The 16,043-nt window shown below is 44.5% G+C and overlaps 1 protein-coding gene across 4 annotated transcripts in view; it reads left to right on the forward strand.

Moving 5' to 3' along the window:
* Nucleotides 1–3,322: 3,322 nt before the first annotated feature.
* Nucleotides 3,323–16,043, forward strand: part of LOC102569186 (NACHT, LRR and PYD domains-containing protein 3) — a 30,566-nt gene continuing 17,845 nt past the window's right edge. For 2 of the 4 annotated variants that reach the window (XM_014598178.2, XM_019483085.2), the window contains exon 1: nt 3,428–3,514. Coding sequence is in view for 1 of the 4 variants with exons in the window: in XM_019483087.2 (XP_019338632.1) it covers nt 3,442–3,514 (73 nt within the window). In the remaining 3 variants the exon portion in view is untranslated. Of the gene's footprint in view, nt 3,515–16,043 lie in introns of all 4 variants that reach the window. The other 2 variants (XM_019483087.2, XM_019483086.2) reach the window with 2 other exon arrangements.

Consider the following 16,043-nt stretch of genomic DNA (forward strand, 5'->3'; position numbering starts at 1 on the left):
GCTACAATCTGCATTTCATTTTGCTGTAAACCTATACCCTTAAAATAGTAGTTCTCAACAATTTCAAACTCAAGGTAACCTCTCAGAAACCCCTCTTTGTTTTTACTTGATTTTTTGACTGCAGAAAAATAAGAGACCATTTATCTGTTGCAATGAACTCAGAAAGACCATACCAGGGCAGAGCATTTTTAACACTGGTTCCTATTTGAAATCTTTGAGTTTATCTTGTAAATCATGTTTGTGCACCTAACAGTGCTATTGTTGCATGGAACCCTGTGTCACCCTTGAAAGGATCTCAAGGCAGCCCAGGGTGCTGCTGTACCCTGGCTGATAATCACTATTCTAAAACATCGCTGTAACTCTATTTGAATTGCTACATACTGGGCATGTCTCCATGTGCACATTTACTGCTCAGTAACTTAAATTATTGTGTAATACAGGTGCATGTCTACACATGCACACCTGTACTGCATAGTAAATATGGTGATTTACACCGACTTGAGTGTAAATTTGATACCTGCATCAAGCGGGTACCAAATTTATGCCCAATGAGTTACTGTATGCCTTGCTGTACGCCACTATACACCTTACTGCACAGTAACACTGTGTGTGGACTGACTTCGGACTAACTTTAGTCCCAAGCCAGTCCACACACAGCATTAATGCACTTTAATGCCTGCATGTGTAGATGCTGGCCTATTCCCATTTACTGCACAGTAATTTACTGCACAGTAAATTTAAGATGGCATAAATGCATGTGTAGACAAGCCTTCTGTCTTTGGCAAAACACGGCCTTGTCCAGGAGGGTTAGAAAAACAGCATGCTGTGCTGTAGTGAGTGACGGTGCTAACATTTGAATTCAATCTTTTCAGTGGGCATTCAAAACAGGATTTTTTTCCAGTTTACCCCACAAATGATGTGCAATCCAGTGGCTTGTTCCTCAATCTAAGCATTGAAAACAAACATAGTAAAACAGGAAGGAAAAAGTCCATGTACAGCTGACTTCTTGAGCAAGAATCAGTGCAGATACTGTACAGTTTGCAGAACTGCTCCTAGCTATAATCCTGTCCCTCACTTCTCCTTCAAGAAAGGATTCTTACCTGAACTCTAACCTACCTCGCTAGTTGCAAACCTATGAGCAGCTGGTTGTCCCTTATCTAGTAAATGTGAACTGAGATGATGTCAGCCAGATGGCTTGTGTACTGCAGTCTTGTCCAGTTTGATGTTGGATGTCATTTTAGGCCACTAATGTAGTAGACATTTTTCTGTTGCTGTGACTTAGCATAACAGCTTTTACTCGGATGTGAACTGCATGTGCTCAATAGCTTGAAACTCAGCAGCTGGCTGGTGCCATTGCATCTGCAAGCTGTCCCCCCCCCCACCCCACCCCTCCCCCCCCCCCAAAAAAAAAAGTTTCAGCAAGGAAACTGCAAGGAAACTACAGAGAGGAAGAGATTAGTTCTTTTGCTGTGCCTGTTTGCTTCAGCTTTCCTGGTGGCATTGGCCTGATAATAGCTGTTCAGTGGAAACAGGGCTAAGACTGCAGTCATTTCACAGAAGCTGCTCAGCAGCCTGGAGCTGGTTGCTGATTTGTCTTTTGTCAGTATTGCTTTAGCTTATATATATCCTTTGAGGGTTTTGTGCATCTGCTTCTATATCACTTTGAATTCTGACTTTTTTGAAGCAGATTCAAACCAGAATGAAGACCTGTAGAACAAGCAAGCCTCTACTATACAGTAAAGTTATACAATGCGTCTGGTTCCTGGGAGGGTCACAGCAAATGGGACTGTCTGCATAGGACAAAATAACCCATTCTTTTAAACAATCTCAGCAAGGGTTAAATAGCTGATAAATCATTTAAGCTGGAGTTGTTTAGGGCACCCCTACCAGGGAAGAAGAGGAGGAATCTGACTGGGTAAGTGCTGGTCCTGACCTGAAGGATAACCTAGAAAGGAAGAGCTCTCCCATGGCTTTGCAACAGCAGCCTGGAAAGTCAGAGAGGTGGGACGAATTGTGCAGCATGTTCCTGCTTGTGCATATTTTAATAGTTGAAAGAAATTTCTGACAAGGGAAAATACATTTTGTTTATTCAGTGAGCAGCTTTCACAGCTGCCTTACTGCGGTAACATGTAAACAATGCTTTGAGTCCTTCCCTTACCCCATCAACTTTCAGATGCTGTATTTAGTTATGAGCATGCAAGTCACATTTGGTCATTTCAAGGGGACTTTGCCACTTGTAGGATTGCATAGGGGTCTAGCCTTCACAATTGGTGTGGGGACCAGCTCATATCTTACTGTCTCAATCCTTTCTCCTGCCCTGTGGCATAGGGAACATCAAGGGAAAACCATGTTCCAGCCCTGCTCTCCATCCTTATCCTATTTATGAAGAGGATTGCTGGTGGCCCAAACTGTCTTCTGAAATGGCAGTAGAGCTGCTCACTAACTGACAACATCCTCTTCTCCCTCCCAAACTTCTGCGTAAGGATGCTTTAGGAGTAGGATGCTCTTTATGCAGACCTGGACACAGGCATGGGTGAACTGGGCAGTCACCCAGGGCCTGGACAGAAAGGGGGCCTGAAAATGTGGAAAAAAAAATACAAATTCAAAAAAAAGTTTTAATATTGTGCATGTGTGGGACTGGGAATGTTACCAATTGAGAACAAACTATTTAAAGACATTGACACCATAGATGCGATAAAGACTTTTGCAACAAAAAAATCATTATCTCTGGCAAAGGGGGGCCCGATACTAAAAGTTCACCTGGGACCACCAGGAGTTTAGGTACGGCACTATGTTTATGTAATCACTTCTCCTATTCCCTATTTTTCTAAACAGCGTTTTGTGAAAGATGCTAGTCCAATTCCCCCACCCCCACCCATGCCTTAAATTGAAGGTTGAAGAGCTTGGATCCCATTAAAACAACATTAGTGCTTTAGATAGATGTTTTGTGATTCTCTTGCCTATATGAAGAGTAAAGACTGTGAGCAAGAGTTAACTTCTGGCAAAGCACTTGTACCCATGTTCCTGAATTTCAGACTTCACTCCTCTGCTTTGTCCGAATTGGTTAACTTCTGTTGGCAACCAGAGCATACTGTAAAACTTATCCAAACCCTGTTCTGCTAAATGGGAAAGGAGTGGGCAGCTTTATTGTTATATCATTATTGTTTGGCTTGTGCTTTATGGAATTGTTTAAAAGCACTGACAAGTTCTAATAAGCTCTCTTTATTTTGTAATACAAATGAAATAAAGAAATTGGTCTTCCTGGAATTTGACTGACGGGTACCAATGAAATGGCAGAATCCATCCAGCAGAGGGGGAATATGTTGAAAATGAAACTGAAGTGAAAGACGAAGGCAAACGCCCATCTGCAGAGAGAGAAAAAATGCATTTAAAAGGCTTTACTTTCAAATCCAGACAGGCTGACAGAGGGCTCTTGGGCCTATGGGACAAAGTGGACACTGTGAATCTGCTCCGTACAATTTGAAAGGCACCAGGTTCTGGAGAAATCTCACAGGTATGACTGCAACTATTTCTGTGTAGTTTGTGCAGAAACAAGTTTAGAATGAAACTGAATAGGAGCTATTTATGAGATCTTAAGAATATGCTGTCCTTTCATAAGCTTAAGGGACTTACGACTTTAGAAGACACAGCTTGATTGTTTCCAGTTCTGGTTAGAATCTGCCTTCAACCCGGAAGAGAAAATGGAAAACAGTTTCTGGCCTCTACATATTGAGATGACTAGGGGGTGGGATTCCCAAGCTGTAGCGTGAATTATGCTGCTAAATGTGCAGTTATTTCCTTTGTTCTTATTTTCCCCAGAATGTAACAGTATCAGTATGTTTGTTGGCTAAGAAAAGGTAAAACTCAGTGAAGGGCTTGACTTAGTAAAGTTAAGCCACACGCCCAAACCTCTGCAAAGCAAAGAAGGGGTGGGATATTCAGATCTGGAGTTTGATTCTGTCCAGGATAGAAACTAAGGTCTAACTTGGCATTCAGATATGGATCTGAATCTCTCAAGAGTTTCACAGTATTTGGATCTGGGATTTTGTTTTGGACTCATCTACAGCCTGTGAGCCACAGATACATATTTGAGTGATATAAACCAGGGCTGTCCAACTTATAAGTGGAGGACACATACCATGTGGGCTGGGAGCTGTCATATGCCCCCCACATCACCTTCTGCACCCCTCCACCCTTCAGCTTCCTGACTACACTGCTCCTGGGTTCCCCTGATGCCATGGGCTCCACCATACCACTCCACCCCCCACCCCCACTCCAGGACCAGAGCAGGAAGCAAAAGTTAAGGCTGAGATGAGGAGCCTGGAGCCTCTAGCTGCAATAGCAGCCAGAGCAGTAGTAGGAGCAGTGACTGCTAGGCTCTTCTCCCCAGCCCTGCTTTGGAGAGCTACATATTGCTGAGCGGTGGCTCTCATGGAGTGCAGTCATCCTGCATTGCTTGACAGAACTGTGCTGATCTGTAGGCCTGTGCAAAGCGGCTAGTATTCGCTTCGGATTCAGCTGATTTGGGGGACAGTGATTCAATTCAGTGATTCAAATCGTGTCCCAAATCAATTCGGCCGAATCTGATTCGGAGATTTGGCCGCTGACGAATCTCCAAATCACACGGGCCCCATTCTCCGCCTGCTCTCCCAGCCCTGGCAATGGCTGCCCTGCCTGTCCTAGCTCCTGGCTCTTTGGAAAAAAAAAAACCCTGACTCACTGGCTGCTGCACGGCAGGGAGCAATCCCCACTGCCCCACACTGTGTGGGGGGCTCTGCACGAGCCCCTTGACCCCTCCCCCACTGTCCTAGCCCCCCCTCCCCCATGGATGCCCCGCCCACACCAACTCTGGCCCTTTAAGAAAAAAACAACACTGAATTGGGCCAAATCTAATCAACACCCAAAGCTTCGCACAGCCCTACTGATTTGGCTTCTCTGAGGCAACCCACAACCTTCCTATTCCTGGTCACATTTGCTCTAGGGAGGAAATGAAAAAAACATGATGAACAAATTAATGGACAAAATAAATTAATTCCTTACAAGTTAGCATTGCCTCATCAAAGTGGCCTGGTGCTAGACCCAGTCCTGCACTTGGAAATGTTGGGAAGGTACTTCTGAGTTGGTACTGAGGTAGGCTGGATGAATCATTTGAAACCAGAAGGCACCTCTTGAGTTGTCTATTCTATGTCCCCATCATATAAAGGGATTAATTTAATGATAATCAATAAATCTGAACTCATTGGAGAAAGATCCTGAATGTGATTTCTTTAAAATCCAAAATCATTAAAAGTTGAGTATTTAGGTTCCAAAGTCAAACACCTGAAAGTTAGAGAAAGTGACATTCATGGTTGATTGTACAAGCTTAATTTTGCCCCTTTGTGCATCCATCCTATGTATGGAATGACTTGGGGGTCCTTTGGAAAAAATAGGATGTGATCATGTAACGAAAGACTGCATCACAATGCATATACACCAAGGGCCTGGATTCATCTAACAGGGAGAACCTTAATACTGCCATTTCCTTACTTAGTGCTTGACTTCATAGTGGTAATAATTTTTATTGTAGTTTTGATACTTGATTTCCTAGGAATCTTTATAGAGGACAAATGTAAGAACCAATTTCCTTATGCATCTATAACTGTTCACTTTCATGCATGGCATTCAAACCATGTCTTTTTAAGTACTGTAGCACAGGTACCACTTAGGTTACAGGGCCAGCTAGGACCTGGTAGCAGTGGGAAGCACAATTCCATGCTGCTGCTGCTGCTCCTGCTGCTTCTGGTCAAGCAGGGGGTGCCTTCCCATGGCAGTGCAGGGCTCCCAGGGGTGAGGGAGGCAGCCCTAAGTCTGCAGCGGGCAGCCCACATCCACCCCTGCCCTGCACACAAATCTGGGGTAGCATGTGCTCCCCATGCTCCCCTCAGGGCATGCACCCAGTAGTTAGGAGCTGACCCCCTTCCCATGCCCCACACCTCCTGGATGAGCTGCCTGTGACTCTTTCCTGCTCCATGCACCACCCTGGCAGGGCACCGCCCCCAGTCCCTGCCCCACTCCCTCCCTCACCACTGGGGCCTCAATCTGCCCCCCCCCACCCCATGTTCGCTCTTCCCCATAGACTTACCTTAAGGGAGCTGCTCTCCACCCTGCCCAGCTGTATTCCCAGCCATGTGCATGTGTGCAGGCACACACGTGCACACGGTGCCCCCTGCATCCTGCTCCTGCAGCCCCAAGCAGCCTATTGCAGGCTAGAACGCCTTTAGCCTGCAAGGGGAAACCTCCCATTTCCCACAGATCCCTGCATGACACTGAGAATCCAGGACAAATGCTGTCCCAGAGTCATGCAGCCCGGGACCGGGACTTGAGGACAGCCCATTCCAGGACTGTCCTGCCCAATTAGGGATGGGCAGTCACCCTAATACAACCTGGCAGGCAAAATGAAAGCTGCTCAACAGTGGTCTTTGGGGGTACCGACCCTCAGATCTGGTGGTATTCCTAGCTGCACATCTTTTAAATCACTTTTATCAAACACATTAAAACCTCAAAAGGCTGACTTGGTGCACAGGGCTTTGAGAATAGTTACAATTCACATCTGACCATTTTTACATCTTTTCTTTGATGCTTGCTATAGAATTTATGCACCTTCCCAGATGGAGTATGCACCAACAGTGGGGTTTTCCTCCGGTATTTAGCCAAATTGTACCCAGTAAATTTTTCAGTCACTTAAATCATGAGAGGCAGGTTCAACTTTTAATTGATGCTGCTGCCCACACAAGTACTACACCCAGGTCCATAATCAGTTTCCTTAACACAACCCAGTAAATTAGCGTTATATGTCACATATAAATACTAATGGGACTCCCTGGGAAGTGATAAATATATTGCACCAGGCATATAAAGAAGATTGCACACATTACCACCCAGTAAATGCCATTTTACAAAACAAACAGTGCCTTTAACCTGAAATTCTCATATAAACTGCCACTTTTTCCTCCAAGGATTAGGCTATCCTTCCAATCCGAGTTGGACAGAAGTGTCCTGGTCTGGGATCCACAGACAAGCTGAATTTTCAGATGGTGTATCCCCAACAATTTCTATTACATCCACATGATATTCATATGCATTCAAACTCTTAACAGCTAAAATAAGCCAACCAACAAGACAACACAAAACAGACAAGACAATCTTTGTTGTAGTAGTAAAGCCGTGGCTTAGATGAGGAAGATGCTGGTGATTCTGTTGGTGGTAATGAGGTCTCGTGGTTCATCCGCCTTCCTATAAAGAAACATAAAACAAAAAGCCTCCCCTCCCCCACCCCTTTAATGGGGAAGTTATTGGTAGCCTTTAATTTAAGCTAGCTCTTTAATAATTTCACTTTTTGTCACTCTTACTCCAATCATAAAATGATAGGATGGATTGTGATGCATGGACCCATTTTAATTGGATTTCCTTTCCCTTTGGCTGTATTTTAATTTGACATACAGTAGAACTGGCCTTATTTGCCATTCTGACAGGTCCAGCTCTGATAAAACACAATGCATGGGTTTGTTTGGTTGTTTTTGATTGTTTGGGAGCAGGGTTAGTAAGCCTGGTACATGACCAGGTCATCAACTTTTCATTTGACAAGCTTTTCATGTGGCCCATAATGTCTGTCCATCTGATTACATTTTACCTCTTAAACTCAGGCATCTGCATTTTTCCTGCCAGTCATGATTTAGCGAGGAGTAATTTCATGGGCAACTGCTTTGTTTTCACAGACCTGTGAGAATCCAAGGCAATTTTACGTTCCAATCTCTGCCTTGTTAGCTTAGCTGTTTGTAAAATGTGGTTCACCCATTTCACCTGCCCCAAGCTCTGGGGAATCTTAATTTCAAATGTCTGACAAGCCCTTTTTATTAAACTGAATTACCTTATCAGCTTGGTATAAGATAACCAAATTCATTTATGCAAACCACATTTATCCAGGTTTCTTTTTTTTCCTTTTCATTACTTAAATCGAGTATTTTGTTCTTTTCATTACTTACAATTTTACATTACTTTACATTATTTATTTTCTTTCTTTATTTTATTTTACATTATTGTATATTACTTACAATTAATTACAAGTTACAATTACTTACAATTTTCATTACTTACAATTCATTACTTACAAATGAGGCACCCATATTAATTAACATTGTTTGCCTTGCCCCCCCCCACCCAGTTGTGTCAAATTTTGACCTGCACAAAAACAGTTCAGCTATTATACTTAATAATAAGTATAATGCCAATGACAACAAGGGTTGAACTGGGGGTGCCAGACAAGTTAACTTTTTCCAAAGGAGAGCTTGATTCCCCTCCTGGTTACTCTTTATAGCTTTTTGCCCCTATTTTAGCCTATTTTTAGTTCCCTGCATAATCTTCTGTGGCTGCTGTCTCTTCTCATGAGACAGACCATTTTTTGGGCTTCTGGGGAAGAAGCATGGAGGAGGAGGAAATAAAAGCCTGACTTCACTTTCCCTTTAGTATTTAAATGTGACATATAATGCTAACTTACTGGGTTGTGTTAGGGAAACTGATAATGGAAAGTAAAGAGCACTGACCTACTCTTTACTTCAGGGGGAACTGCTGCAGAATCTTTTGGGTTTATACATTTTTGACACAATTTAATCAAATCGCCCATAGTATAGTGGTTTCCTTCTCTCTGCAGATTTACTGCCCTCAGCCAAGCAGTAGCTGCTTCCTGCTCAAGCAGCTCCAGTGCCTTATTGACTGCTTTTAACTGATCTGAGGCAAAGGGCACCCATATCTCTGCCTGTTCTACCTGATGGCAACCTGAACTCCTGAATGAGTTGTCTCTTCCACAACTAATCAGCACCATAGATGCTTGCTCCTATATTTTCCTTAGCTCCTTTTCTCTTTTATCTCCTGAGAAGAACTAATTCAGCTTAAATTCTGGGTGGTTACAACTTGAGTGTTTTGTTTTCCAGTTCTCTAACTCTTTTGCAAGGCTCACTACTTTTAACTCTTTCTCCTCCATGGCTGCTTGCAGCCAACCAACTTCCTTATGTAAAGCCTGACTAACCTGAAACAAAACTTGAAATAACTCTTTTACCTTATCCTTTTTGGATGGATTTGGTTTGATTGCCATTGCTAACAACTCCCAGGATTTACAAAAGTTTACTCATGCATGACCCACAAACTTTGTCATCTACCAAGGTCCCTTGAATTCAATCTTCAGCTCCTCTACAAACTGTTGCAATACAATAGGCATCTTATTTTCAGAGGCTGATGTAGTACTAGAACTTGTCATGGTTGTTAAACAGCTTGCCCAAGCCCGATATAGCTTCCCTATCATCCCAATCCAGGAATGAAAAAAGGGGTAGCTGGGTACCAAGTTGTGATCCTCATCCCCCGGCCTCTGGAGATTACTTAGCCCATTGGCAAAACCCCTTGTGTGATACCATCATTTGGTCCCTGTCCTCCTGCTGAGCTCGCCAATTGTTGCCAGTACAATTCTTTACCAGGGCATCTCAGGATTGACATGGCCACTTGTTCGATTTGGTATCAGGCAATCTTTATTCATAATCCCCAGGCAGACATACAGATTTCCTCTCTGTAATCCAACCTGGCAGGCAAAATGAAAGCTGCTCAGCAGCGGTCTTTGGGGGCGCCAATCCTTGGATCCCTCTCTGGGTGCGTGATGTGCCTAGGTGTCTTCTGACCCAAGTTCCAGAGGCAGCCAACACAGCAGCAGCGTCTCTCACCCCAGGTTCACAGTATGCTCATACACCCACGCATACCTGCTTCCTCTTTTTATGCTTTTGCTTTTGCAGCTTCTCCGTTACTAGCACCAGTTTTCTATCAAAGTTTATATTTTTACCATATATAGATTTTAAAACAGAAGGTGCACAGAAATTCCTGCAATTGCCAGTTTAGCATTTAATCTATAGCATCCTGCTTCTGTCTTGGGTCTAGTCTTGCTCGAAACCTTAGCATGACTTAAAATCTCATGCTACAGTGCCCCCAAAAGGAAGAGGAATGATGGGAAGCTGGAGGAGCCTTATACTAAACCTGAGTAGGGGGGAGCAGAGGGAGTTCAGCCTGGCATGCTCTCATCTTTTCCCCCCCACCACAGCAGGGTGGACTCCTGACCACTGTTGTGCACCAGTGGGGCTGGGAACCTCATGACCTGTGTGTTGGATTGGTAGGGCCAGCAAAGGAGCTGTAGGGACTAGTCCAGTTCTCTCTGCCTCCTCCTGTTACCACCGCCCTAACAGCTCATATGTGTGTTCAGGGCAGCATCTGCTGCTGCTGTTGCTGCTGCTGCTGCTGCTGATGATGATTTAGTAGTAACGGGCATCAAGCTTCAGGACTTTTAGGGATTTGGCAAGCTGCCAAACCTGCCTAAGGCATGAAAGTAAGAGGTTTTTGTTTAATATTTTCCATCTAATAAAGGGTGTTTTGTGCAATTTCTGAAATGTTATGAAATCTTAATAATTGGAAAAGCAAAAATGGAATTGTGGGACATCCTCCTGGGTCATCAGCTAGACTGAGCACTTGATGGACATGTGCAGTCCTTTCCCACTTGAACAGTTGGAGCAACCATGTAACAATAAAAGGCTATTATTCTCTCTTTGAAGCTGTTGCTAGGGGATGCTGGGGCATGCACTTTGTTAGTAACACTTGCAGCTGTATGCTGCCAGCAAGGGGAACCCTGAGACCCCGGATTCCTGAGTTCCAGTCCAGGCTCTGTGGGGAGCGTTCTCTAGTGGCCGCAGACCCTTTTGCCCCTGCCCTATTTTCTGTAGTCTCTTCTGTCACTTTCTGTTCATATCCTCAATGTTCATGCCTTTTTCTCCTTTCTTCTTTCAACCCCCTGTCCCCCACCTGCTGCCAATTTCCCTATCGCTTATACCTGTATTCTTTCTCCTTCTGCTCCTTTCCCCCATCTTCTGCCCTGTCTGCTTTCTCTCTTCCTCTCCATTTCAACCACCTTTTCTCACCTTACTGCTGTTGAGTCGGGCTTTTATCTTCTCCTCTTCCATGCTGCTTAGACACCTGCCAGGGGATCCTTAAGAACACAGGAAACAGTGATGCCCATAACAGAGATGCCCCTACTGCTGGGGAAACTGCAGGGAAGCCTGCAAGCTCATTTGTACTGAAGGATAATGCATGGGCCTTCTGTTTGGCACTTTCTTGCTGTCAACGGTTGGGGCATGCCCAGTGTAAATGGATTCTTTCAAGAACATGGCTGAAAAATAATATGGTAACAGATCTCTACTGAGCATGTGCAATTTAGGTTTCTTTTTATAAGAGGTTTATACCTGGGCCAAACTGGGACATCTTTTAAACAGCAGCTGCTAAAAGTACAACTCAGAGTAAGAGTTTTGAAGCGATGGGAGCCCAGGAAGGGTGGCTGTGCCTTAAGGAAATGATCCTTTGGGCACAGAGGGAGACGATCCCGATGCAGGGAAAAAGGGGGAAAGGGGCCCAGAGGCTTCCTTGGCTAACCAGAGAAATCCAGAGCAGCCTACGGGCTAAAAGGGGGGCATATAAAATGTGGAAACGGGGAGAGATTACTAAAGAGGAGTATACCTCCTCTGCTCGTGTTTGTAGGGAGGCAGTTAGACGGGCCAAATCTACCATGGAGCTGAGGATGGCAACCCAAGTAAAGGATAACAAAAAATTGTTTTTTAGATATATAGGGAGTAAAAGGAAGGCCCAGGGAGGAATAGGACCTCTACTAAATGGGCAGAAGCAATTGGTGACGGACAGGGGGGACAAGGCTGAACTCCTCAACAAGTTCTTTGCCTCAGTGTTCCTAAGTGAGGGGCACGACAAGGCTCTCACTGGGGTTGTAGAGAGGCAGCAGCAAGGCACCAGACTACCATGTGTAGACCCTGAGATGGTGCAGAGGCACTTGGAGGAACTGGATGCCTTTAAGTCGGCAGGCCTGGATGAGCTCCATCTAAGGGTGCTGAAGGCACTGGCTGACGTCACTGCGCAGCCGAGTATTTAAACACTCATGGCGCACAGGCCAGGTCCCAGAGGAATGGAAAAGGGCCAATGTGGTCCCCATTTTCAAGAAGGGGAGGAAGGAGGACCCAGGCAACTATAGGCCAGTCAGTCTCACCTCCATCCTTGGCAAAGTCTTTGAAAAAATTATCAAGGCTCACATTTGCGAGAGCCCGGCAGGACAAATTATGCTGAGGGGAAACCAGCATTGGTTCATAGCAGGTAGATCGTGCCTGACTAATGTAGTCTCTTTTTATGACCAGGTTACGAAACGCCTGGACGCAGGAGGAGGGGTTGACGTTGTCTACTTAGACTTCAGGAAGGCCTTCGATACAGTATCCCACCCCATACTGGTGAACAAGTTAAGAGACTGTGACTTGGATGACTACACAGTCCGGTGGGTGGCGAATTGGCTAGAGGGTCGCACCCAGAGAGTCATGGGTGATGGGTCGGTATCAACCTGGAAGGGTGTGGGCAGTGGGGTCCCACAGGGCTCGGTCCTTGGACCGATACTCTTCAATGTCTTCATCAGCGACTTGGATGAGGGAGTGAAGTGTACTCTGTCCAAGTTTGCGGATGACACAAAACTCTGGGGAGAAGTGGACATGCCGGAGGGCAGGGAACAGCTACAGGCAGACCTGGGCAGGTTGGACATATGGGTGGAAAACAACAGAATGCAATTCAACAAGGAGAAATGCAAAGTGCTGCACCTAGGGAGGAAAAATGTCCAGCATACCTACTGCCTAGGGAATGACCTGCTTGGAGGCATGGAAGCGGAAAGGGATGTTGGAGTCCTAGTGGACTCCAAGATGAACATGAGTTGGCAGTGTGACGAAGACATCAGAAAAGCTAATGGCACTTTATCGTGCATCAGCAGATGCATGACGAACAGATCCAAGGAGGTGATGCTTCCCCTCTATTGGGCGCTGGTCAGACCGCAGTTGGAATACTGTGTGCAGTTTTGGGCGCCGCACTTCAAGAGGGATGTGGATAACCTGGAGAGGGTCCAGAGAAAGGCCCCACGTATGGTTAAGGGCTTGCAGGCCAAGCCCTATGAGACTGGGGCACCTGGACCTCTTCAGCCTCCGCAAGAGAAGGTTGAGAGGCGACCTTGTGACTGCCTAAAAGTTCATCATGGGGGCACAGAAGGGAATTGGTGAGGTTTTACTCACCAAGGCGCCCCTGGGGGTTACAAGAAATAATGGCCACAAGCTAGCAGAGAGCAGATTTAGACTGGACATTAGGAAGAACTTCTTCACAGTTAGAGTAGCCAAGGTCTGGAATGGGCTCCCAAGGGAGGTGGTGCTCTTCCCTACCCTGGGGGTCTTCAAGAGGAGGTTAGATATGCATCTAGCTGGGGTCATCTAGACCCAGCACTCTTTCCTGCCTATGCAAGGGGTCAGACTCGATGATCTATTGAGGTCCCTTCTAACCCTAACATCTATGAATCTATGAAACTCTGGCAGCAAAGACTCTTTTGCTTCAAAACATGGAAGTGCTAGAACTTATTAGCAAAATGCTTTTAAGAATGTGTGTGTGTATATATATATATATATATATATATATATATATATATAAAATCTTTTTTTTTTTACTGTGTCCAGTTTTGGGCCCCCCATTACAGAAAGGATATGGACAAATTGGAGCGAGTCCAGCGGAAGGCAACGAAAATGGTGAGGGGGCCTGGGGACATGACTGATGAGGAGAGGCTGAGGGAACTGGGCTTATTTAGTCTGGAGAAAAGACTGGGGGGCAATTTAATAACAAGCCTTCAGCTACCTGAAGGGTAGTCCCAAAGAGGATGGAGCTGGACTGTTTTCAGTGGTGGCAGATGACAGGACAATGCTCTCAAGTTGCAGCAAGGGAAGTTTGGGTTAGATAGGATTAGGAAGAACTTTCTCACGAGGAGGATAATGAAGCACTGGAACAGGTTATCCAGAGAGGTGGTAAAATCTCCATCCTTGGAGGTTTTTAAGACCTGGGTAGTCAAAACTTTGGGTGGGATGATCCAGTTGTGGATGGTCCTGCTTTTAGCAGGAGGTTGGATTAGATGACCTCCTGAGGTCCCTTCCACCCCTAATTTTCTATGATTCTATGATATGGGCACAACATTATGGATAACATTATAGTAACATTATGGATTCCCCTAATCTCATTCTTACCAATACTGAATTGCTGAAATTTCCAAACCCAAAACAGCTTGAAGCAGACACCCAGCATAGAAATCTTCAACCCAAATGGTTAACTTTTGAGAAAGGAATAAGCAACTAAAACAGTTCTATAATGGAAGGCAGCTGGCAACTTTTTCTACATGCACTAGTACTTATACTGCTTACAATCTCACATACTCTGCATGCTTTTCCAGAGGTGAGTACTAGGAAAGAGCTCAGCTGCTGAAAAACAAGCCATGGGAAGCAAAATAACCCTCTCTAAGACTTCTACCCTTTTATTTCCTCTGAATTAAGATCTCTTTTCGGCATATACGAGACCTGTTTTTAGTGAGATCCTTATATAAAACCTAAAAGAGAGAGAACCATATGATCCTATCTGCAAACTGTAAAATTAAGAATTTTTTAAATTCTTTTTTTTAGAAATGGTCAGAAAGTCAGTGAACTATCCCTTTTTCTTAATCTTTGGAACACTCTAGGCCTGAAGTTCCCCGTGCTTGCACTGGTTTTACATCGGGGTGGGCAATTATTTTGGGTGGAGGGCCGCTTACTGAGTTTTGGCAAACCATTGAGGGCTGTATGACAGGCAGCCAGGGGCAGATAAATATTAATTTTCTAAATTTTTAGGGTCCCTGCGGGCCAGATAGGATGGCCTGGTGGGCCACATTTTGCCCACCCGTGTTTTACATGGTGTTACCCATTGACTTCAGTAGAGTTACCACTCTATCATAACAGTAGGAGTAAAAGGAGACTGTCTCCCCCTTTTCTATTTGTTTCCAACACAGAAATCACCAGTCCTCTCAAGGCATTGCCCCAGGCTGCTAAGTGTGCAGAGAGCCATCATATTCATCCTTGTGTATAAAAGTTATTAATTAGATGTTTAAATCTAATGGGCAAGCCTATAAATCTGTAAGTCAGTTGGCTAAATATGTTGGTGCCTTGTTATATATCTGTGATTATTATTCTCCTTTTGAGTTCGGGGTGTTCAAAGAAAAGGTTATATGTTGTGACTGTCATTACCAGGGTTCTGGGTGTGTATTGTGTGTTCTCTTTAAACCTACTTGGTTGAGTAGGTAGTAGGTTGAGTTAAACCTACTTGGTTATTTGTAATTTATATTGTATATAATTAAATCCTGTATATAGTTAATGATATGTTTGCAAGGCTCATCCTCTGCACAAGGAGACCCCCTTCTCAAGGGGAACCTGCGGCAGTCACTAGAAGGGCTGGGTGAGGTTGCTGGCTGCCAACTGGGCATCCCAGAATCCCACTATTTGGTGATGGCCATGAGCCTGTTTCTTAGATGCACCTAGACAGTCTCTTCTGAGTGTGTGTACTGGCCTGTTGCAGCTGTAGATTTTTTTTTTTATTGTAGTTAGATTTTTAAGGGGGTGACTTAGCCTACACAGCATAAATGCTATAATTTCTTGTAGATATCTGAGCCTCATCTGAGTCCTCAGACAGACTGAAGCATCTTGTGATTTAGGGGTATACTACCTAAAGAAGAATCACTTTAAAAGATTGTAAGAGGTACCAGTCCCTCTCCCTACTGAGCTTGATATATCCTATACTGCCAGGTTTGACAGACACTGCTGCTATAAATAGTAATAATTCATAGCACTTATATAGAAGCTTTGCATCCAAAGATTTCAAAGCCCTCTACACAGCAAGGTAAGTATGAGTATCCCCATTTTACATAGAGTGTAGCTGATGTTCCCAGCTCACAGGTGTAAGCTAGTAACAGTCTTAACTGTAAATCCAGTAGTCCTGATTCTCAGGTACGTGCTCTAACAATGAAATCACACTGCCAAAAGGAGACATGACCAAAGGGTAAATAGAATAAGAACCAGCTGAACCTGGTTCAATGAATTGGTTTGGCCTAT

Source organism: Alligator mississippiensis, chromosome 1, assembly GCF_030867095.1.
Source record: "Alligator mississippiensis isolate rAllMis1 chromosome 1, rAllMis1, whole genome shotgun sequence".
Lineage (NCBI taxonomy): Eukaryota > Metazoa > Chordata > Crocodylia > Alligatoridae > Alligator > Alligator mississippiensis.